Source organism: Aplysia californica, unplaced genomic scaffold (genome assembly GCF_000002075.1).
Source record: "Aplysia californica isolate F4 #8 unplaced genomic scaffold, AplCal3.0 scaffold00046, whole genome shotgun sequence".
NCBI lineage: Eukaryota > Metazoa > Mollusca > Gastropoda > Aplysiida > Aplysiidae > Aplysia > Aplysia californica.
The window spans coordinates 1995461-2020671 of record NW_004797316.1 but is presented as its reverse complement, the minus strand read 5'-3'; the positions used below and the strand labels follow the sequence as shown (position 1 = coordinate 2020671).

General features: G+C 38.6%; 1 protein-coding gene across 1 annotated transcript; it reads left to right on the top strand.

Annotated features, from left to right (window-relative positions):
• Positions 1 to 503: 503 nt before the first annotated feature.
• Positions 504 to 16458, top strand: LOC101850938 (phenazine biosynthesis-like domain-containing protein). The gene is made up of 9 exons (XM_005092452.3): positions 504 to 849; positions 5279 to 5378; positions 6552 to 6650; positions 7160 to 7272; positions 8253 to 8282; positions 8967 to 9055; positions 12182 to 12375; positions 13884 to 13946; positions 15717 to 16458. The coding sequence occupies exons 1-9, from the start codon at positions 742 to 744 to the stop codon at positions 15824 to 15826; spliced, it is 906 nt and encodes a 301-aa protein (XP_005092509.1). The 5' UTR covers positions 504 to 741; the 3' UTR covers positions 15827 to 16458.
• Positions 16459 to 25211: the final 8753 nt, after the last annotated feature.

Below are 25211 nucleotides of genomic sequence, written 5' to 3'. Positions count from 1 at the left end.
CACACACACACACACACACACACACACACACATACACACATGTGGGAAAAAAGACATGGGGGTCTAGATCTATAAGGACCTTGAACAGATGCGCAAAGATATTCATGTAAAAAAATATTATCACATAGGAATACAAAAAGATGCAATAGGCTACGTTACGTGCACACAGAGAATATTTTTGTGGACAAACTCCTCATTTAGGCCCTTCAGTGGAGTTTCGAGCCCAGTTTTTTTGTTTTTTTTTGGGGGGGTTTTTTTCGTGTTTTTGTTTTCGATTGTTGTTGTTTGTGGGTGGTGGTTGTTGTTGTTGTTTTTCGGGGGGAGGGGGACTCTGGGTTTTTTTTCTGCATTCTCATCACACTGTCAATGTCTCCGTATTTCTAGTAGGCCTTAACTAGTATGCTAGAATCTAGACGTCAATCATTGGAAAGAATTCATAGTTTTTTACAACCCGCTCACTTTGAAAGGGGAATAACTTTGCCAAAAATTGGAAGGAATAAGTTCACAGGAACTCTACTTTCGTTTTGGGTGTTCGTTTTTATCATGTTAAGTCAAGGAGTCGAGGAGGTCTAAAGTCCCTGTGTATGTGACATAGATCTACTGATTCATAATAAGTGACTGAATCAAGCAGCTAAGAGTGACTCGGTGTTACTTCCTCACTTGTCAAGAGACTTAAATCTATGTTCTGTTGGTAAATTAAAATAAATTATTGTTTAAAGTAAGACAAAGTCGAAGTCAAAGATGTCTGCAGAACAAAAAAAGGGATTCACCATTTACATGGTGGATGCTTTCACGGACCAAGTATTTGGTGGCAACCCAGCTGCTGTATGCCTCCTTTCGTCAGACCAGGTAAATCACACACATTGTAGCCTACTGCCAATAGATCTATCTACCTATAGTTGCCCACAGAGTTTCCCATGAGACTAGGCCTAATGTTAAATGATTGGAAGAGGCTAGCTGTACTTAATGACGGCTAGACTGGCAGTACGGTACTAGAATCTAGATCTAGAATCTAGATCTAGATCTAGATCTATAGACCGTACTTATTCTTAATGATGGCTAGACTGACCGTTTACAAAAAATAGGCCTACTGAATTGTAAATATACATTTTTAGTGTGCAGTACCTAAAGTATTTGCATTTGAGACGAAACCAGGTGCCTTAATGATTGACAGTGCATATGTATTTTAAACCTCCGGTTTTCTAATGTTAATAGGGCCTAAGATAGTACGGCTAGACTGGCAGTCTAGCCGTACTTAAGTACGGGTAGACAGCCAGGCTAGCCGTACTTAATATATTGATGGCTGAATTGTAAATGAAATTTTTAGTTTGCAAAGCCTAAAGTATTTGTATTTCAGACAAAACCAAAAGGTGCCTTACTGACTTGCATGTATTTGAACCTGAATAATTACTAGATTTTAAGTACGGCTAGCCACTTCGTAAATGATTTGGATCTCTACTCTGTTGACATGTCACATTGACCGTCTGTAAAGTTTGTTCTGGTGCTTTATAAAAACAGTGTCTATGTACACGGTAACCGGGCACCTAGCATCAGTGTCTATGTACACGGTAACCGGCAACCGGGCATGTAGTCTCAGTATCACGTAAACGGTAACCGGGCATGTAGCCTCAATATAGACGTAGCCTACACGGTAACCGGCAACCGGGCATGTAGTCTCAGTGTCACGTACAGGGTAACAGGGCAGTTCAAAACTCCAAGTTCAGAAATTGTCATCTGGTGTTGCCTTCATCCCCACCCCTCCCCCGACTGTACCTTTAAAAAAATCAATAATCCCCCCATTCCGGAGCCCAATACTTCGCAGCGCACAGACTTTGAATGAACTTTGGTGACCCCAACCGGTACTCACAATGTGATGCACACGCGCAGGTTCACTGACTGGTCACAATGGCTAGCCCGACTAAACGCTTGTATGACTTTCTTTTTTTTCAGCAAGTGAAGGCACAGGACAAATATTGATTTATTTTCTTTCCGGTTACTGTGTACACGTAGATACTGAGACTAGGTGCCTGGTTACCATGTATGTAGATACTGAGACTAGTGAACAGGGGGGCGGATGCAGAGGGATTTTTTTGTGATTCAGATTTTGGTTAATAGATTTAGGTAACTATATGCAAAATAGGTTACTGCCAAAGTCGAGCAGTTTTGTTTTTTCGCTGTAGGCCTACCTTTTGAATGCATTTCCAAATGAAGTCTAGTCTGGGAACGTTTCCCCAACTATAATTCAAGTATCTGAATTTTCAGACAAAGTGACTAAAAATTTCTAGCTCTAGAAATTGAATTCGATGAAAAAAAAATGCTTGTTACCAGTCCTCGCAGAACGGCAGAATGAAAGATGACGCCGAACTCTCGGAAATAACCAACAGAACTCAAGACCAGAAACCGTTCGGAAAAATAGAGTTCAAGTTTATTAAATCCCAAGTGTTCGGAGAAAATAGGCACTTCGTTATTAAATGGCTTTCGTTATTAGGCTAAATCCTTACCTACCCCCAATGTCCAAGTCCAACAATGGCCCAATTTTCTAAATTCTTTTCCTTTTCTTTTTAAAATTTATATTTATATCTATTCATTTTAATTTTGTTAAATGTCTGCACTCAGCATTTATTATGAACCCCAGTGAACCTTCTCTTCTACACTTGGACTATAAATTATAAATTCATTACCCCCGAGGTCCTTTCGTAAGAGGAGGATACTCAGTCCTTAAAGTACGAGCTCAAAATGTTCTCTAAGGTATGATTATAATAGAATAATTTTGTTTTTAAAAAGGGCTTAGTGGAACTGTAGAGCATGTAATGCGCTATTATAAATATATGCAATTGTTTTATTATAATACTATTATATAATATTATATTATTATTAGGCTTTTTATTGTTGGCTGTAGTAGTAGCATTAAGTGTCCTGAGTTATTGCCTGAGAAGGCAAGAGATCGGATAGATGGACGAGTGTTTATAATATAAAAGTCATGGAAGTCAAGAGAAACATGATGGGATGCAGGACAGTCAGGGAAGGAGAGACAGAGATCAGGTCTGTAGGCCTATCACTAAAGGCAAACAATAAAACATTTTAGGTTCCCAACTAACTTTTTAACACCTTTACAAATGTGTTTTATAACTCACAGGGCTAGCTGCTGACTATGCTATTTTATAGCCACTAGAACTTTCCCTTAAAGTAATATATATATGTAAAGCAGGCTAAAGTGCAATTTTATATCTTTGATTGCTGTGTAATATTTTGATTAATATTAATGTTTTCCGTTGTTACATTTTCCAGGCTTATAATGATGCCACAAGCTGTGTTCCTCGCAAACTTTTTGCAACTAATTTTAACATGGTTTTTTTCATCTCCCTAGCACACAAACCCTGAGACCAAGCAGGGGCTCTACACAGTTGGTCAAAAAAATTTACGGATAGTTGCAAAATTTATAATATACTGTGAGGTGCAAAAGAAATGCGAATTTTTATTACAACACAATGATTGACAAAATACAACACATAGGTTTCAAGTTATTTGTTGTGTTTATTAGCTGAAACTTTGCACACTTCTTGAGTGACATAGCTGACATGAACTGAGGTTCCAGCACGTTCATCTGAGCTCACGTTGACCTTGACCTTGGTGAGCAAACTTAGTAACGCGTATGGCCTCCATGTGCAGCGATTATAGCGAGGCATCTTCTGTTCATAGAGTTAATCAAATGGTTGATCTGTCCATTTTGGATGCCACCGAAGATCTGGATGATGGTTGCAGTCAACTGGGCTGCTGTTCGAGGCCGTGGCTGCGTCTGGTTAAGCTGTCTTTAGATCATGTCCAACAAATGTTCAATAGGGTTCAAGTCAGGTGAGCGAGGTGGGTGTGCCAATAAACTAACATTGTTCTGCGCCAAGAAGTTCTGGGTAGCACGTGCGGTATGTGGTCGTGCGTTGTCTTGTTGATATAGGCAGTTAGGATGGCTCTGTAGAAAGGGCACCACATGAGGTGCTAAGACTTGTGCAATGTAGCGCTGAGCCGTGACGCCGTTTCCACGTCCTGGACCAATGTTCTGGAAGATGACAGGTCCCACTCTATGATTCAACGCCATGGTTCCCCATATCATCACGCTCTCGCCTCCCCAGGGGTCACGCTCCAGAATGTTATTGTTGTCATAGCGAGTCGTGTCTCTACGCCACACACGGACACGGCCATTCACTGGATCGACGCAGAACCTGCTTTCATCACTGAAGAGGACTCTCCTCCACTGTGCGTTCTGCCAGTTGACGTGTGCCTGTGCCCACTGTATCCGTTGCTGTAGATGCCTTGGTGATAGGACAGCTCCCTGGTAAGGACGCCTGCAGTGAAGACCGGCAGTCACTAACCTCCGTGGCACAGTCCAGCAGCTAAGTTTGCTTCCAGTCGTTCCCATGATTGTTCTTGCAGTCTCTGCACCCGGCAGAAACGGATCGCGGCGGTGCCGACGAATGATGGCACAATCATGGGCCAGAGTTGTCCCCCTTGGTCTTCCGCTTCTTGGTCGATCTGCCTTGGTCGCTGTCGCTTGTAATCGGTTCCGAAGGTGATAAATGGTGCTTGGGTGGACACCAAAAACCTGGGACACCTGTGCCGCCAGTCGCCCGACAGCTCTTTCTCTGTTTTCCCTTGATAACCTTGGCATGTCTGTAGCTCGTCTGTTTCGATATGAATGCAACACTTCGAGGCGCGGATTTTATAGGCATACCCCCAGGACTGAGTGAGCATAAACTCACCACTGACAACAAGTTGCAAATGTGTCCCAGTGGTGAGTGATAACTCGTGAGTTGTGTATTGCTTACGCAGCCAATGACATCTTTGCGATACTCAAAAATGTCCAATCAAGACGCTCGAGGCAAGTGTTGAGTGATATGAGTTCACATCACACAACTATGAACTCAGCATTGGGCGATTACAACAACATAAAAAATTCGCTTTTTTTTTTGCACCTCACTATAATATTATACCTATATGGGGACAAATATATACATAAATTTATCTTTTAATTTGAGGATTTATTTTAAGCAAATATTTGTGGCTGAATCATAGTTTTTTTCGTAGTTATTGCAGCTCAGGCTAATTTAGTTTCTTGAATTTTTTAAACTGTTTTCTTCTTTGGGAGCAATAAAAACAAAAAATTAGTATAGGGCCATGAAGTCCACAATCTGTAGGCCTTTGGCTACCGTTACAGTCAGGAAATATACGTTTGCATCATGTAATAAGTAATTATATGTTGTATTGGTACTTATTTTTCTCTCAGGCACAACAGCTTAGTGACAGAGAACACCAGAACATTGCTGCAGAATTGAATTTACCCGTCACAGCTTTTATTGTATCAAACAATGGAGATTTTACTGCAAGTAAGTGTCTTCTGAAAGTAAAATGTCACTTCACATACATATTGGATGCTGTGCAACTGTATTGCAACTTGACCTCATTCAACTTGGTTTTAGATAAATTCAGAAGGTGATGGGCCTTTTTTGTACCCCTTTTTTGTCCCAAATATTTTATCCAATTATAAGATAATAAATGAGCTGTTTCAATGTTGCTTAGTTATGTCATTCATTATATATAAAACGCCAAAGCAGAGTGTTGAATTTTTTATTTTGTGTTCTGACATGTTGTAGGTTACACTTGCTGCACGGTACTTGTTTTTTGTTTGTGAAACCTCTTTCAGTCAAAGTTTCATCAATCATATTATATCTATCTGTATTGATTCATGTATTCTAATGACCACCTATCCAAGACAATTACCATTGAAAACGACCACTTACATCTTCTCCCTTGGATTTTTTTATCTAATATGTAATAACACTGTTCAAGAGGACCACCTATGATGACCACTTTTCTCCCCTACAATGGTCCTGGCAGGTTCCAATGTATCTTGATTTTTACGAGATGCTCTTATGTGTTTCTATATGTGAGGCATTGTGGTGGAATCAGGCGCTCGTCAAAATAATAACATCGGAGAAATAGGCATTTTTCCACCAGTTTGGAAATTTCTATCGATTTTCATTTTTTGGCTCAGCACCTTTAATGCCCATTAAATAACACATTTCTGTGTGGATTTTACTGAAAAATGTTGATTAAATAAAGGCACAAAGAAATATACATTTTCTGTCCCCACTGACTCTTAAGATAAGGAAATAACTCATTTTTGGCGGCCATTTTCTCACTAATTTTTATTTTACCTCTGAAACCTGGTGACCCTCACCTCTCTTAATAACAAATATTTTGACTTCTATTTTACATAAATTGATATTGTTTTCACCAAAAGTAAGGCAAATGAATAGGCTTTAAGAGGATACCAAAACGCCATAATATAATAAATATACTCTAAAATTGACGAGCGCTTGATTCCACTCTGCGTCGTGACACATATATCATATATACCATTATGAATATATTCTTACCTTCTCCTTAATGTTACTGGGCTTTGGATGTAGAAGAGATCAGTGGTAATGGTATTGATATAAAGTCTTTCTATGTTGAGAGGGATTATTTCTAGAAAAAAAATTATTTTACCTTTTTAGCCTCAAAGTTCGGCCTACGATGGTTCACAACTACCAAGGAGATCCCCCTTTGTGGTCATGGCACAATGGCAGCTTCTGCTGTCATTTTCAATGCTGTGGGTAAGTAGAGGAATCTTTAAAAAGTTTTCAGATATACTGTCATATTGAATACCATTCTGATGTTTTAGTGTTGGGGTTCCAGTTGAGTTTAATCTCAAGTTTGGACAATATAAACAATACAAGCACTTCTTCTAGCGACTAATTTTCTGTCTGATTTTTTTAAAACCCTGTTTTGAAAGATATCATTTGCAAGTACATGCTCTCTGATTGCTTGAATGATTCTTATTGCTGCTAATGAAGAAACATGCAGTGCAGTATTTTAAAATGTATATGATAAGTAAGTTCAAGCACTTTGTTTTAAAAGAGTTTTGAAACGAATTGTGTCATCAACTCAAAGTTTTTATGTCAGGTCTTATGACTGTTGATATTAAAATGGAAAGAGATTTGATACGTATCAAATTTGTTTGTGTTTCTCGCAAGACTCTTTTGTATATGTTTGTGTTATTTTGTGCCTCCTTGTGTTTATATGGTACACTGTAACTTTCAACTGTATACATCATGACCTTCAGGAAACACAAATGAGCAGATCGAATTTTCCTGCAAGAGTGGTCTACTCAACGTGGCTTGTGCCAGCAACGATAGAATTTCCATGAGCTTTCCTATGAACCCATCAACACCCATGGTAAATTTTAGTTTACAGTTACAGTATTGCATTTAGTAATTCTGTGATTTCTTTACTTGACATCATGTTCATCTTGTGTTGTTGTTGTTGTTGTTGTTATCGATCCAGCAACAGCTGGGCTCTCGCCCTTCTGTCCAATGCCATGTAGTGATAAGTGCAGGTTTGCTGCAGTTGCTGTTAAGTTCCATAGAGTGTGTTGTCAATGTTAGGTCTCGGAGGGAGAAGGGTAGCTCTGATGTCATTTAGGGCTGTGCAGTGGAACAGGTGATGATACACAGTCTCATATGCATAGTCACACAAGGGATACATTGGGGGAAGTTCCGGGTTTATTCTGTTCAGGTGGAAGTTGAGCTGTATATGTTCTGTTCGTAGGCGGGTTCATCTTGTGAAAACTTGCTGTCTAGATAGTTAGCTTACTGAGTATTCATACTGACAACAACCTATTTGATGATTGATATGTTCAACTAGCAAGTAGCCTATGAGAGATGTAAGGGTGAATGGTAATAATGATGATTTGTATTCTCTTCTCTTATTGACTATTTTTTAATGTATGCTTCTGAATCGAATGGCTTGTTTAGTTTTGTGCATTCTGTCTTAGAGTTGCCAAAGTTGAAGGGTAGCAAAAGAACCAGCAGATTGTGATAAAAATAAAACAACTAGTGACAAATGTAAGGTTTTGTCACATAAGTGAAGAATGTTTCAAACAGTGATACATAGATCAAGGTTTGTCTTCACTGCTATGTTTGCAATTTGTTACAATATTGGTATGTGTATGCCATATTTTTTTTCGTCTATTTATACATTTGTAGTTGTATGGAGTGCGTACTTAGTGACTCCCCAATGACTATGAATTACCCTACTTGCTATGTAAGTATCAGGCTGGGGGAGATTACCAAAGCCCACTTTTTGTAATGAAAAAAAGGCACTGTTGTTGCTGTTAGGTCTGTTATTTTTATACAGACACTTTTTCTATTTCACAGAGTCAAGAAGAAGTCAGAAAGCTGTTAGAGGTAAATTAATCTTTGTTCATAAGTCATGGAAAGTGTTGAACTCTGAACATTTTCACTTTCCCTTCTTTTACTGGAAAAGTGAATAAAATCCCCTAACATTTGCACATCCATTCATATACTCGTAATCTTTCTGTCTCTAAGGGTGATATTGACCTCTGTACAGTGCAAAAAATTGCAACGGTGTTCTAAAATTTTGCTCGGCAGTTTTTGTACAGCTCCCTTTTTAAACTACCATGATAAACATTGCTATGGATTAGATGACGATATATTCTGTTCCTAGATATTTGGAGCATCATGGGGGGGAAAAATCTTTATGTGACCTTATAACATTTCAGTTATTGTCAATATAGACTTACACCATTGATGCGATAGCTGTTGAAATTTTGCTGTTTGTTTTTTTCCTTTTAAAGTTCTTAATTGAGGATGAAATAAGCAGTAGATATCGTTCATACCTATGTCTATTATTAGAAAATTTGATCCTAGATAAAAGATGAGGGGGAATGGGGGAGAGGAGAAGGATGATAACAGAGATGGGAGGTAGGTCTGAGGTAGGTCCTGCGTCTTAAACAAGTAACATTTTGTTGAAAGCAGAGAAAGACAAGGAACCAAAGGGTGATTTCTGTGTGTTTTGCTTTATTTTGTTTTGAAAAATGCCTCTGAAGTATTAATTTTTACTACTGTTAGGTCACAGTTGGTAGCCTTGACCTGATCCAGGATGTTGAAGTCAGCGAAATAGGAATGCTGTTGGTCCGGCTAAAGGATGAAGTTTCCAGGTTGGTCCTTTCTTTCTCCTCATTTAATTTTCTCATCTGAAGGTCAAGTAATTTTGTTTTCTTGAATTTAAGAGTTTCACTTTCTTGAGAATTAGCTGAAATACATTGAATGGCAGAAAAGAGCTGTTTCTCACCCCTGTATCAGAAGTCCATAGCTTAAGAAAGAAAACATTACAATAGACGTTTTATTGAAATGGTTTAGATCTAGCTGAGTATCAGGTGGCATATCCCAGATAGGTGGCTTCAGCATTGAGGGCCAGGCCGGTTCTCAGTGACGTGAACGAAGATAATAATAATAATAAATCACATTTATATAATGTTCAACCCTGATTAATGTACACAGGCTCTGAGAGCTTTGCAATACAGTACAATGTACAACAGTAACATAAAACATGTTCTGACTAAAAGAAAATCACTCCAAACATTCATCTTATTTATTTAAAAACAAGAATGACTGCAGCTGACATTTGAATGAATCAAAAGTTTTGATCTCCCTTGAAGATCTTAAAGTACTTGGCAAAGCTTTCCAGATCTTGGGGCCTTGACATTCAAATGCATAGTAAAGCGGTATACTTAGTATTGATTAGAAAAGCGGGGATAGACAAATGTGCTGAACGGGTGATGGAGCATTCTCACTTGTGCTCACTACTTTGGCCGACAATTAGCCTTACTTAACTTAAATTCAATGCATTTTTATTTGTTGTTTGTTCTTACTCACTCGTATAACAAAGGAAAATCACATCTTTAGTTGCAACAGAAATAAGAGACATCTTCCTCATAATACTACCACTTTTGATATATTTAGCTCCTAGGAAAGAAGATTAATTGACTCAATCCAATTAGCTGTAGATAATGAAAGCAATCTGTTACCTATAATAAATAAAGTTGCTATTTGTACATCATGATGACAACTTTGAAGTTTATCACTTCATATGTCTTTCGCTCTTCGAGATACTTTGTTGAGATAATCTCTTCATCAAAGATACTAGCCAATGACATAATCGCACCCTTAGTAATAACGATATCAATATGAAAAATGCCTGAAAAGCCCCACAAAATCACCAATAGTCGGTGTCTGCACAATTTTTCATATTCATATGTTTATGAAAAGGAACAAAAAAACAAACAAGCAGGTAGACTAACAATATAAAGTCACAGAAGACAAGAGTAAGAAAATGTAACCCATCTCACGATTAATGCTATATTATTAAAGTAAGTTCTAACTGTCTAAAGTGGCACTTTGTCATGAGTGTGGTAAATAACAATAAAATGCATAGACAAAGAAAGGGACCACCTCGAGCTCCGCTGAGCAATACAAATGTTGTGTTATTATTGCAAGATTGCAGATGGTTGTCATTTTAAATTTAGCTTTTGCTGAAAGAGCTCGAATTTGAAAGCAACCCTTTCTTTGATTGAATATGTTCATTTCATCAACATCAATAGCTTTAGACTTAGAAAAAGAAGCTCGCAGCTAAAGGGATTTGAAAACAACAACAACGAACTGAACTTTCTGTAGTTCTTTGCTCTCTTCTTCGGTGCTGGCGAGTCACAACATAATATGGTCATACCGGTGGTGCATCTTGAAATAAAATGATATTGAATTTTTTTTTTTTATGAAGGCTCTCAAAGAGCATCTGAGGGCACCATAAACTGTCCCACCCGTGCCAAATAATTTGATTCTTCTGGTGGGAAATGCATGAGAGCAAATTACCATTTCAGTCAGTTACATTTTCTGCTGTTGTAGTAAGTACATAATACATACATGTAGATTAATTTATTAGGATACTTTTGACACCCTTTCACTCTTTTGTTCCAAATCCTTTGAAAACCTTAGTTTCAATAAGAGTTGTACAGCACCAGCAACTCAGAACTCGTATAAGTGCCAAAAATTAGAGATCATGTTACTGGAGAGTAACATACAAAGTAAAAGAGAAGAGTACGCAGATAGGTGTGTGATAGGAAGGAAGGGACAAAGTATACTAGAGTGCCCACCAACCACCCAGTTTGGAAATCTATAATATTTTTATTTTGCTGTCTGCTTTTTGGCTGGCCACTTTTTACAGCCCCACATGCAACGCTTTCTTACCATGTCTCTGGCAATCACAATGTATACCAGCCGTAAACTTTTTCACCGTCACATTCAAGGTCAAGATGAAATAAAAGTTGAATCTTGCTCAACACTAAAACACTCAATATATATACACACAAGTTTAATCCTCAGAACTGAGGAAAGTGTAGAAATTGTAATAGTAAATCCTAACGAAAATAAGAATGTGCACATCCAAGAGCAATGATAACAATGCAGAGACTGGGAGACTGGCCATTAGACTAGACTTTTATTACACTACAAAAAACTACACACTAGTCTGGTCTACACAGCGAGAATGCTCCAGCACCCCTTTCAGATTTGTCTATCACTGCACCACTTTTCGCATTGATCCTATTCCTTGTTCACTGTGGATGTAACCCGGAGTAACAGGTCATCAATGCTGGAACCACCCGGCTCTGTGTGTGGCCTGTACAAGCAAGAATGTTCCATCGCCCGTTTAAGCGCATTTGTCTATCGCCGTTTTGCGCACTGATCTACGTTCGCCCGACTGAGAACAAGGTCGGCCAATGTTCTTACTCCGAGCGTCTAGGGACCGGCCCTCAGTGCTGAAGCCACCTCTCTGGGATATGTGGCCTTATACTCAGAAAGCCTAAGTTTAGATCTATACGCTTCAGAGCTTGACCTTGTGATTTACATGATGTATGTCATTCGGATGTTCACCAGATACAGTGGAACTTGCTCAAACAACCACTTGCCCAAGACAATCACCCTTACAGAAAGAAATCATAACAACACTGTCCTAGACGGCCGTCTGTCTAAATCAGTTAGTCAACCGCTTTTCTCCTCGATAGCTGGTCATCGTCTTGGATAAGGTTGACTGTAGTTGATTTTTGACAGATGTCTGATATACACACATCACTTTTCCATGACAAATACCCCCTTGAGAAGTTTTTGGTTAGAAAAAGTTGAAAAGATCTATGGCTTTACAGATATTTCAGATTAGACTATATGCTGAGTCAGTTTTACCTTCACAATGTTGAAAAGGATACAAACCTCAAACATGCTATATATCTCAGAGAGACGCTGGAGAAACTGAATCCCCCATCTGAGCTCATGGTGTCGGCCTACAGCAAGGAAAACTTTCATGGATTGGGGGTCACTGTGAAAGGCTCAAGGGACAATGGCTGTGTGAACAAGGAAGGTCAGGTGTATGACTTTGTGTCCCGCTTTTTCACCCCATGGCAAGGGGTGCTAGAGGATCCTGTGTGTGGTACGTTGTCTGTCACCCACCTGACAAAAGATTGTCGTAGTCAGCAATTTCGTCTTTTTTAAATGTTACTATTGTTACCTTTGCCGTGTGTGTGTGGTATGTTGCCTCTTGTTCGTCTCATATATACACATGTCAAGTTTGTCTTGCTTCAACTTTGACAGCATCGCCTTCAGTTGAAACAGAATGGGTGCTTGGTTGACACTATGGACAAGTTTTCTTGTTCTCGTTCTATTTCTTTTCACATTAACATTACCATTATTACAATTACCTCTCTGTTTTTTACAAAATAAAATTTAAAATAGTGTTTGCTCAATGTAAACTAAAAGTCAGTGACTTGTGGTATGCAAGGCATTTTCTTGTCGCAGACTGCCAGACAATTGGTCTGCTTTAGGTATATTGGAGTAGATGCACCCCATTATAAAAATTCAATGTTGTAAATATCAGTACAGGTAATAGAAGAGCTGTCTGTGCTCAGGTCTTCCAGGTTTTAACATTTACAGCATCATCATCATTGCCTGTGGTCCCACCTTGGACATGAGCTGCCCCCAAGAGCTCTCCAGTCATCTCTATGCTGGGCCAGTTTCTACAGCTGTCTCAACCCTCTTTTATCCCCTGGCACCTTTCGGCACTATATGTTCTTTGGTCAGACTCTTTTTTGTGGGTGGTTGATGGGTGCTCTGGTGTGATTTGCTTCTTTTTTCCTATGAAACATCTATCGTCCTTATCTCCCCTTCTTCTTTTTTATGTTTGTTACTCTCTTGTAACACCTCTAATCTTCTGGCGCTCACATGACCTTATGCAGTCGCGAGCGCTATAAAACCTCTACTTAAACTAAAACTCTCTTTCTTTTTCCTTACAGATTTCAGATTCATTTTATTCTTTTGTTAACTTTTCTGTAGCTTGGGTTGTTTTATAGGGGGGGTAGGCCTAGCTATCCTCTCACCCAACCCTACTTCTTTCCCATCCGGGTTTGGGACCATCCTTGGTTGAGTTATTTACAGCATACTGATTCAACAAATTATTTATTTAAACAGTTTTGAGTCTGAGGATACTTTTTTAACTGCCTGTCAAAACGATAGCTGCAAGTCATGTTTTGATGCTGACACAAAATTTTGTACATTATGCTCTTGGAGCCCTGGTCACCAGTGCTTTCTAGAGTCTTAAACCTGATCTTCCTCGTGTGGAGTGCTGGATTTACACCACCTCACACTTAGGTGCAGAATTTGATCCATCCTGCTAATCTCTCATTCCAGTGTTGAAATGGCATCTTTTCTCTGTCCAAATATATTGTTCAATTTCCCGCTCTCATTCTTGCCAATCTGTTAACTGAAATTTCAAGTCTAGCTAAAATGGAATCTCTGAAACTCCACAGTGTGGGAGCCTGCCTTCAAAATTACTTATTTTTGTTTCTAATCAAGTGAGAAATTGTTACAAAAATAGATTTTAAAAAGTTATTATCTTACCTTAGGGAGCTAAGATGATGGGGGTTTTTTGTCTTCTGTTTCCAGGGGCATGGCATACTGTGAATTGTGGCTACTGGTCAAAACAGTTAGGAAAAACCGATCTGTATGGTAAGTTGTTCACTTACTTGTAAAAATGTGTAGGTTCTTCTCTTTTGTAGCCTTGGCTAATAAATTTTTTCCATAATCAAAAGTAGCAAGGTAGTAAGTTATTTTTTGTGTTATGTCCTTTTAATCCTTTAATCGAATGCAAAGGAACCATGATGTTACTCACCCTGACTTTTTCACAAATTTGGTTTTAGTACTTCTGGTGACTGGACCCTCTTTTTTTAGAAATACAAATACAAAGAAAGCTGCGAGGTCAGCTCATCTTTAACTTTCTCATTATCAACTTATTTGTCTTAAAAGTCCAGCGTAGTCCACTTGCCTGCTGATCAACTTTCAAAATTGATGTCACGTAATGTAGAATTAAGGATGTGGTAGGTTGTTATGTTGCTTGTTCACTATTGTCTTTATAAAGTATAACTCGGATTGCTCGAATTTGTTGGGACCGGCCTCGGTACCGTAGTTCGAGGGATATGACGTGAATAGCGTTATGGCATCGGCTGTGTCAGAGAATCAAGGCAAGCAACAAAGATTGGGTCGGAACAGAGATTTTTCTTTTTTCGGCCATTGTCTAAGATCAGATAGGTTAGATCTATGCCTATTAACTTGAGAGATTGAGAATGAGAAACTCGATGAGCAACGCTTTCGAGTTCAGTCGGTAATGAGCCTGCTGGTACCAAGACAGTTTAGTCGTGTGGGTCAGTGTGAGCGGTCATTAGTCTGCACCAATCGAACGCTGCCTTTTCAAATTTTTCAGAACATTAACAATTTGATGAAATAAGCATATCGCAACAGTAATAAACATTTGCGATGATGAAACAATGCAGCCCTACCCCATCTCTCCCACCAAGCACGCAGTCCTTTGCAAAGAGGGGTGGGGCGGCCGATCATGTGATGCAAAACCCCTCCTCTCGCCCACACAAGCCAGGCTAGGCCTAGGACCTAAGCTGACACTGAGGGCATGCGTGTTGAGTAACGTTCTAAAAAATTGCATAGCTGCTTCTGGGGGGCGATATTTTACCGACTTTGCCTTTTTTTGTTTTTCTTCTTCTTCTTATCATTATTTGGTCTCAAGTGCACCTCAAAGGACACTGACTTTGGACCTCTACGGCGGCGTAATTAGTTTGACTATTCCGTGTTTGTGTTTGATCTTAGCGTAATTTTCTTGCAAAGATAAGAAAGAAAAAAACCGGGACCGCAGGCAGTTTGGCGGATGTGTGATTTTGAGTAATCTGTGTTCGTCCTCTCGGGCTTATACTTTTTCTCAGTTTGTTGGCTGTTGTGACACAGATGGATGTAGACTTGTTCTTCTTTAATATTGAAACCCAAATTGTTTCTGAATTGCTTCTTACACCTTCCAACTAAAAAAGATTAATGTGTCCCACATGCTCATAACACCTTATGCAGTTGTGTGAGCTCTGTAAAACACTCCCCCCCTCAGTACATTGTGTCCACACTTTTTACAGTGACATTCTGATTATAAATGTTTCAGAGCACCAACGGCTCAATTTTATTCATTCTTTTCCTGCAGACTGCTTTGAGCCTACATGACAGGGCCATTCAGGGCTTTATGGAATATTTCCCATCAGGTAGACAGGAATATTCATTTACATTTTTTCTTCATGTGGGATTCAGTCTCAAATCTTTTGCATACAAGATGAAGAGTGTAATCATTACACCACAGGATCCAGTAAGGATTTTCTATGAACATCTATGATCATAAAGAAAGAGATTCAATGTTGAGTGGTTTTCAGTTTTACATTCTGTGTCTTTCAGTACGCCAGTGCTCTTCACGTGGAGGTGATCTTTGGTTGACCGTCGGAAAAGATCGAGTGACCATCATGGGACATTCTGTCATCACTATGAAAGGACAGTTCTCCTTGTGACCAGTCAGGGTTACCTAGAGTGAAAGATAACACATTCCAGTGCCATAAACTGTGTTGGCATACGCTTGTTTAAAGTTAATGGCTAATATTAGAACTCTGCTTTAAGAATGATTAGGTTCTATCTCTATGTTCTGGCTCTGGGGTCTACTACTCTTCTTCTCCCTCATCTCCTCATGATTCTTCTTGTTTTGCTTTTTCTTCTATTTTGTCCTTATTTGTAAAGATGATTATTATACATGTTATCATGGGCATTATTATAGACGCTATTAATTCTCTAATTATGAAGGTGTAATTACTTTTTGTTATTGTTGTTCGTTGTCAATTTGTTCGAGTGAAAAAAGTCACTACATCAGCTGGCTCTGTATTTGACACACATGAACAACATATGGAGTAAAACTATAGAGGTCTCTACATCCTAATTCAAGTTGAGAATATGAGAAGAAACTATATTCATAGCAAAGAAATACCTATGCAAGACTTTTGCAGAAAGTCATAGTCATGGATAAAATGTACGGTAATGTTAGAATTATCATGTGTATTGCATGGAAAACTAAAATCCAACTACGATTAGTTATGTATCTTTGATTGGAACAGAAATTGAAAAGAGAAAAGTATAAGAAATGAGAAACAAAGTTCTGAACACGACCTTAGGAATGTGTGTTGGAACCTCTAAAAAATAAAATGGAGAAAAAATAATGTTATGCATATGTGTCTCAACTCATTGGATTCGGACGTTCGTCAATTTTTTGGGCGTGTGGCCTTATTGGTTTCATCATAAAGATTGTTCATTTGTCTTGATTTCGATGAAACAAATACCCATCTATCTTGAAAAATAGTGAAGATATTTGCCATTGAAGGAGGTGGGAGTCTCCTGGTTTCAGAGGTAAAATTAGCAAGAAAATGGCTACCAAAATATTGAGACTTCCATGTTGTTGTTGTTGTTTTCAAATCCCTTCAGCTGCGAGCATTTCGCTCTTGACAGTGAGACTTCCATAGCTTGAGGGTCTTTGGAAACTGAAAATGTACATTTTTTTTGTGCGTTCAATCAACTTTTTCGTGAAATCAACACAGAAAGGTGTTTTAAAATGGACATCAAAGATGTAGAACCCAAAAATGAAAATTTGATAAAAAATCACCAAACCAGCAGAAAAATGTTGATTTCATGGATTTCATTATTTTGACGAGTGCCTGATTTCACAATGATGCTTCACATATTGTTCTTTATTACATGTTAAGGCATCAGACCCACTCTGCTTGTAATTTGAATATTCCTTTTCCTGTCACCTTTAATTTAACCCACTCAGTACCATAATGGCCGTAGCCGGCCGCTTCCGTTTCATAAGCCTAGTACCATTACGGCCGTAGCCGGCCGCACGCTAGTAGCATTGTTTCTAGGGAAGTGTACACGCTTGGTAACCATCGTATTTAACCCGCATTTCGACTAATGAGAAAATAGATAATGATTCTCTCCTTGAGAGCAGCAGGGATATAACTCTGGAAATTTTAGTTGGACTAAATTCAATGTAAACAAACTGCAGTTCTCACGGGTCGCGCAAGCTACGATCGAGCATTCTTCGCAAGCCGCAGGCATCGCGTTCAGACTGATTCAGGCAAAAAAATGTAATAATTTTAATTAAAATATCAGTGCTGGGGGAGAAAACCCACAGAAAGGTAGCAGTTGAAGTGAAAGTGACATTGATGGTGATCTAATTGTGCCTTTGAGGGGTGATTCGGACAATGAGAATGAGGTCAATGAGGAGCATATGACTAGATCTAGATCTCCAACTCAGCTGATTTTATCTTCAATTATGAAATACAGTCAATACACACAGTAAACAAGTAATTTTGTTATTTAAATTTATTCATTTGTGAAGAACTTGTTTCAAGATTTTTTTTGATCAATGGATTGGCTATTTTATAATGATTTTTTCAAAATACCCGCTACATTACAAACATGGATTTATTCCCCTTTGCGTAGTCCTGAGCCATCTTCCTAAGTTACTGAAAATCCAATGGTACTGAGTGGGTTAAAAGATAAAACATTTTCTTGAATGTTCATTCATCGATTTGTCATTATTGTGATATATTAAGAACTTCTATTTGATCATTCAGGTTGTCTTCATCCTTGTTATTGATCATAATAATAATAATGATAATAATAATAATAATGAGTTACATAGTGCTCAATATGCTTTAGAATAGTGCAGAGAACATTGCTCCAGCAGTGATCCTTTCACTCTCTCCCTCTCTCCCTTTGTCTGTCTCTCAAGCTCTAGTGATTGTTTAGGTTTCACCTCATTAAGCAGTTGCTTTGTAATAGGAATCCACATAACATATGGTGTAATAAACAGATGTGAAATTCTCGTCAGTGGGAAAATTTTTATTACTGGCTTGGTGAAGATACTAGGCCTATATGAGGAGTCCACAGAAAAAACATAAAGAGTCTCAAGCTGAAAATAGTGAGGGTATCAATTTTGAACGCTTGTTGTCTCATAACTGTACTTCTTTTCCAACTTTTGATTGATTATTGTTATTAGATTTCCTTTTCAACAAACATAACAATAAACCACCAATCAAACAAATATGAAGTTATAAGTCCACAGGCTTTTAAAATTGACACCCTCACAATTTTCAATTTGTGACTATGCCGGTTTTTCCCGTCGACTTCTAATATGTTATTGCTTAAAAGAATGCTGTTGTGCCGTATCATCATTTCATGTCTAAATCTTTCCTAAAACTATCTGCATCTATAGATTTGAACATTGCTCAGTGTTACAGTTGAATATTATTGAACTCTGGTAAAAGCGCTGTATGTGCATGCCATCAATTTTTAAAAACTAAATGTATCTTTGCATTATGATGTTAATCTGAAGATATTTTTAATTATATTTTTTAGAATTAATTGTGCCGGTTGTGGGATCTGATTTATTCCATGCTGACTTATGTATGGATTTACTCATTGGTAATACAGTATTTTATTTTTTATTTTGGAGCCTCATGTCTTTTTTTTTTCTCTTGCTCTTATATGAAGTAGGTCAGCATTACTTGATGAAAGTATTAAGAGTTTATTTGAGTTAGATACAGATGATTTTACTAGAGTTTACTGGACTGTTTCTTCCTACCAAGTGTCCTGATGGGGACGAAATGCTTTGCCTTCAGAATGACCAACATTGTACATGTACATGTATGCGAAATGTGTAACTCCAACAACACCATTGTTTGGAGGTTGATTCTCATCACAGTAGACTTTTCTTAACACGAAGCCATTTAGTAAATTCATTTACCACAAAAGGATTTCAAATCCCTGGGGGTTTTTTTGCATTGCAACTTCCTATAACACAAAATCTGATCTTTTAACACATAGAAATTTTCTGGTCCACTGAAGTTTGTTTTATTGCAGTGTTACTGTACTAATCCCTTAGGGCTTTGGTCCCTGAACCTTTAGTAAATTAGAGCCCTTGCTCATGAGCTTCCTTGGATTGACTGCTAGGCTTGCACCTCTGCATCCTGAGGTGTGCGTTCACAGCGCTAGCAGAAGGGTGAAGGTAGTGCATGCTTGGGTCCAAAGGCACACACACATGCTCATGCAAACACACACACGCACACACACACACACATGCAGGCATGCAAATAAAGGCACGCGTACGCACGCACACACACACACACACACACACAAATGTAAACAACGTCACCTGCATGTTATCATTATGACATATTAATGACTACATGTACCTAGAACTCGTTGTGATTGTGCTCCAGGAGATGGTCTTCCAATCAAGTTGTATATTATTCTTGGTGTGCAGTTGTAGGATTCTCGAAGCAGATCATGTTGAAACAAATTACAGTATATCTTCTTTTATCTGTCTGTGTGTGTTTTCATTTTGAAATTAGTCTGATTGCATTGGCAATTTGTTTTCTTGGTTTCCTTTTTAGTTGTAGAATTTCTGTTGACTTTTGTTCATGTAGGTGAATAGGTTGGGGGTTCCATGTCACCGGGCGCAGAAGTGAAATAGCAACTTTGGGATGTATCTTGTGTAAAGAAATTTAATTAGATATATTATTTGTAGTAGTGGGTCAATCATGTGTCTGCAAAAGACGTATTCTTGCAAAATTTTAAAATTAAGAATATGCTGTTTTCGAAAATAATAGGATTTTATTTTCCTTTTTCAGTTGTGTTTTGCAGTTTGTTAGGACCAGTGGATGTTTAAAGTAACATACTATATTTTTCCAGCAGAGCAATGTTTGTCTCTTGATGGCATAGTTAAGTGAGAATTTGTTTTTGTAAAAGATTATGGTTTGTTTTGCTTTTTTGCTGTTATGCTTGACTTCCTATGCATATTTTCCTTTGCTTGCTTGTGTATTGGTACATCTGCTGACCTCCTCTTTGAGTTGTTTGGTGAATGCAGTATGCCAGAAAGTTCAAATGCTGAACAAGTTCTGAATGGATTGCTGCTTCTACTTAAAATGTATGGTGTAGGAATAAAACTATAAAGATTTCATCTATCGTTGGACTTCTCTTGATCAATACATTTTTTTAAAGCACGGTGATTCCTTGTGTAACTTGTATTGTGATAATGGCACTTCTGTTAGAGAGTAATTAGGCCCTACCATTTTATCAGAAGATATTACTTGTGACATTGAGGTATTCGCTTGTTCCTGAAGCTCCAGATTCTTTTCAGATCTTCCTAAAACATCAAGGGCTGGCACTAGCAAGAACAGCCAGAAATTGCAGACTAGCGTGGAAGAAAGTAGATTGAAGCAGAGGACAGAAATTTACTGAGCGATACAGGCAGCGAAGGGGTGATACTAGAAGAATTATAAATGAATATTATGTTGTAAAGCATACCATGATAACCCCCTACTCACACACACACACGCACACGCACACACATAACAAATTCAATCAATGCAATTTAGATCATTGAGGAGGCAGGATGTTTCGACCTCCCTGTCAAGGCCAATGTGGGCTGACAGGGATGCATCGTCCCAGAAGACACACATAGGTGCTCAATAATAAATTCAATTTTACAAAACTAAAAAGAAACCCTATTTACATGGGTCTCGAACTCATTTTCAGTGTGCGGCAGCGAAGCACCTAACCGCTACACCAAGATCACCAGTTATAAATTATAATACAGTGCGGATTATTTTGGAAGCAGCTACTGGAACTAGAAGAGCACAAAAAATTATGTTTGGGCAAGATTGGGAAAGTTCTCAGTTCTTGAAATTATGTATCTCGTGATGAACAAAATGGAGAAAATGTGTCTTCTGAATAACGTAAAGCTCTGTTAATGGAAGAGCAAGCCTCCTGCGTCTTTAGCACAACTCAGTGGCCACGGCATACACCCTCGTGTGTTGTTTTTGACCACCGATGCAGTCGCAACTAATAGATGACAGTCTTACTGTCACTTCTTTGGAATGCATGTATATATTAAATTATTAAATAAAAATACTATAAAAACAAACATGCCACTTAATTGATCATCTGGGGAAACTTGTTTTACATTGGTTCACATGGATAGTCCTACATTAATACACATAAATGCATTAATTAAACAACATACCAAACATATCCACATATCATCATTTTAGCCAAGGTTATTGTGTGTTGCGCAAGGACACGCCACATTTTTAAAATATATTTTTTCAGTAGAGGTTTTACGGCGCTCGCAAATGCAAAAGGTCATATGAGCACCAGAAGATTAAATGTGTCACAAGAGAGTAACAAACATGAAAAAGAAGAAGGGGAGATAAGGACAGTAGATGTTTGATAGGAAAGAAGAAGAAAACCACATCAGAGCACCCGCCAACCACCCACACGCACCCCATTGACCATCTCCCCAAATGCTATGTCCAAGACACACACTTGACTTGTGTTTATCCGTGCAGATTTTTAGCCAAAACTGAAGAGTGGAATTGGAAAACAATATGGCTAAAAAAAATTTATTAATTCTTAAGCTAAAAAAAAATAATCAAAATCCAGCTCTGTCACGCTCTTAAGAATATTGAATGCTACCCCCGTTTAGATTTTCAGGAATTAAAAGTGTGTGGTTTCTTCTTTTTTTTAAAAGTAACGCAAAGATCGGGCCACCAGAATCATATTTGTAGATCTATAGCTATCCTAACAAAGGCTGAAAACGATATCCCTCAATGTGGGCCTTTGTAAGCCACTCCAGAATACCTTAAAACGAAACACTTTACACTGAAACTGCCGTAAGAGCATGGTCATTTGTGTTTCAAGACGCAACAATACGCAATTTTTTTGGCCAAAATGCTAAGAATGTATCGACTGGTTTAGTATTGCCACCCTATAGTTGTCGCTCTTCTTAACAATGATAAACAAACAGTAGGCTATTCACCGGCTCCACTTCTCTTCAGTCCAAAATTTAATAATTAACGGCACAGAAGCCCAGCTGCAGTCTCTCTCCACATCGGTGTCACATTATAAGTGATGGACTGAACTAGGGCAGTTTTTTTATGTGTCATCGATTCAAAGAAGAAAATCTTGCATACGACAAGAACGGTTCAATCTGTTTCAAAATGACTTGCCTCACGAGGATCACTGGATGAAGCTCACCCATTAAAAATACCCAACTGCTCTGAGGCCAAATTACTGCGCCCCCTTTCTTTCCCTCGGAGATGACATGATATACGTTTCATCTCCGGATTCAAAGTTCACTCAAAAGACAAAACAGAGCCTGGTAGGCGGAGAGCCTTCAAAATTCTCTCATAAACAACACAATAGATTATTGGGGATTCGAACAACGGTCATTCCTACCATCGCCCTGTATGATACAAACTGAGCTTACGGTGCACTGGTTCTTCCGTATAATGCAAAAATTACGAGTTGAGAGAAATCATTCTTTTTGCCATCGAAGATAGATAAATAGATAGATAGATAGATAGATAGATAGATAGATAGATAGATAGATAGATAGAAATGCTTTGTTGAATTTCAGCGCCCTGGCAAGTGTTATACTGGCATGTCTGCAAGCTGCAGAGGAAACACAGTCTAAGAAGGTCAAGGTAGTACAAAATTCAAGACATTCACTCCCTCCAACAACAGATTTTTCGCTCCCCACCCCTCCTTTCTTCTATCGCCCTTTCGTTACACTCTTTTATCGGGTCTTTTTCACACGTTAACCATCACGAGAAGAGGCAGGCAAAGAAACGAAGACACCAGACAACAAGCGGGCATTGAATTGAGCATGAAATACATTGACAGACAACAATTAACATGGTGTTTTGGACACATTACGAGAACGGGGTCATAACGGCCTGTCTTAAAAGCTTACAATATGCGACTCAATGGCTTCAAGTGCAAGGCAAAGGGAAGACAACGAAAAGATGGATCGATGGAGTCAAAGAGATCCTTGAAATTCACCATATTATTAGATGACGGTCAAAAAAGCAACGCATCTGGCCCACGTGCGACAATTGCATCTCCTCTCGACACCTTACACTATGACAGAACATATTTATCTTTCTAATCTAACCTATCAATTACTTTCATAGAACCAAACAAACCGCCTGTGTCCTGGAGGTCCTTCTGTATGTAGGCCAACACGAGACCATGTGCCGCTAGCATAGTCGTGAACTGATTTGACGGCCAGGAGTGGTCGAGAAGGGGAAACACAACTCACAACTTTCTTTTATACGTGTCTTTGTTGTAGAATCTAAGTATAATTACTCCAGATTTGTCTGCGGGTGCTTGGGGGGCGCCGCTGGTAGGTTCCTTTCCTTTTCTTTCACCGTGTTGTTTCTCTCTGTCCGACTTACTTTTTCCCCTGGCCCAAATGACCGTTATTGTGTCGCTGAGTTTCTCTTTACTCAGAACTTCGAAGTTAGGTCTCCGGTGACCGGAGTGGTCGCGGAGCACACGCAGAACGCTCGACGGGCGTTGTGTGAACGCTGTTTAGAAATAAAATCTACCACTTTTAAAATGAGCTCTCATCAAGCTGTCGACCATTTTCGATTTCAACGTCAAGAGACGAATATCAACTTAAGTGCCGTGTTCGTTGGCGAGGCCTTGGGCCTTTTGGATTTTGAATCAAAGACAGAAACTTCGACGGCTACCTGTTAGAGGAGCAGTGCATTCAATGTCTCCGTAAGTTGATATAGATCTAATGGTATTGATGGAATTCTTGGGGTGCAAGTTGGCAGTCATTAAAATTTGATTGTTCTAGCAAAGGTGATTGTTGTGACGCTCGTACTTTTTTCGCTTATAATCTGAAGAGCTTAACTTGATCTATTAGGCATCCCTTAATTCAGTCGGCACGCTCTTTACACCCCCTCTCCCTAAAAAATGACATGGACTGCATATTATCACTATGTATTGGAAGTGTACGTGTACGCTGAGTAAAGAAGCTATTAAAATTTCATTGATAATTCCCTCACATGGGTGGGTTGTTAAAGGGTGCCAATAATTGTAGATTCTTCTTCTTCTCCTCTATCCCTGTTTGTTTGTTTGTCTGTCTGGTTTTTTTCTGTCTGTCTTACTTTTACCCAAAATGACACGTAAACAAATATATCACATTTGGCTTAATGAAGGTTAAAATCTATCTGACCTATTTGCATAGTCTACATAATTACTCAAATCGTTCGGGAAAAAATATAAAAGAAAAGAATGATTGTGCGGTAGGAGTTTAAGTCAAGTTGTGAGAACGTACTTTTTGGTGATAGCAAGTCACTCATATACCCCCTGAACCCCCTCCCTCTTTTCCCCATCCCATGATTGTTTTTGGAGGTGTTTTTTATACGTCTTTTTGTCTTGTGAACAGAGTACCGGCTTGTTTCTCGCATTGAACATTGTGTATGAGATATCGCTAATGTTTATCTTGTTCTCTCTTTCCATACTTAAAAATCGTCTCATCGCTCTTGCACCTTGGTTGACATTTTTCATCTTCAAAGTTTTGCAACTCGTAAAATTGAGACCAGAGTCCCAGTACATCGATTCAATACACCTTGAGAGGAAACAAGTTGTACTGAGTAGTGTAATCTGGATTTATGTCAAAGTGTGCCTTGGAACATATTTTATTAAAAGAAACGAGTGTAATATTATGACCACACCAATCTTTATCTTGTTATTAAGATCAACATCAATAGGTATTATCTCTTCTACCTGTAGTTTGTCTCGGAACGTTTTGTAAAGAGACAAGTGCAGTATTATGCCCAAATCAATTCCGCTATCCTGTTATTAATGGAAAACACTTACTTTAAATGTAGTAAAAATGGTAAAGCTAGATCTAGATCTAGATCAATATTGTTTTTTCTTTGGAATTTTTATGTGAAATCAGGAATCTCGGCTGAGGACAACGTTTCAAGAACATTGGGGTCTGTGTGTGTGGTGGGGAGGGGGTGGGTGGGGGGGTTAGTGATTGTTTTT

Excerpts from the sequence above, each read along its gene's own strand:
- LOC101850938 (XM_005092452.3), top strand. The coding sequence starts at position 742 with ATGTCTGCAGAACAAAAAAAGGGATTCACCATTTACATGGTGGATGCT. Across the intron at positions 6,651-7,159 it reads TGTCATTTTCAATGCTGTGG|GAAACACAAATGAGCAGATC; the intron begins GTAAGTAGAGGA and ends CATGACCTTCAG. Across the intron at positions 8,283-8,966 it reads AAGTCAGAAAGCTGTTAGAG|GTCACAGTTGGTAGCCTTGA; the intron begins GTAAATTAATCT and ends TACTACTGTTAG.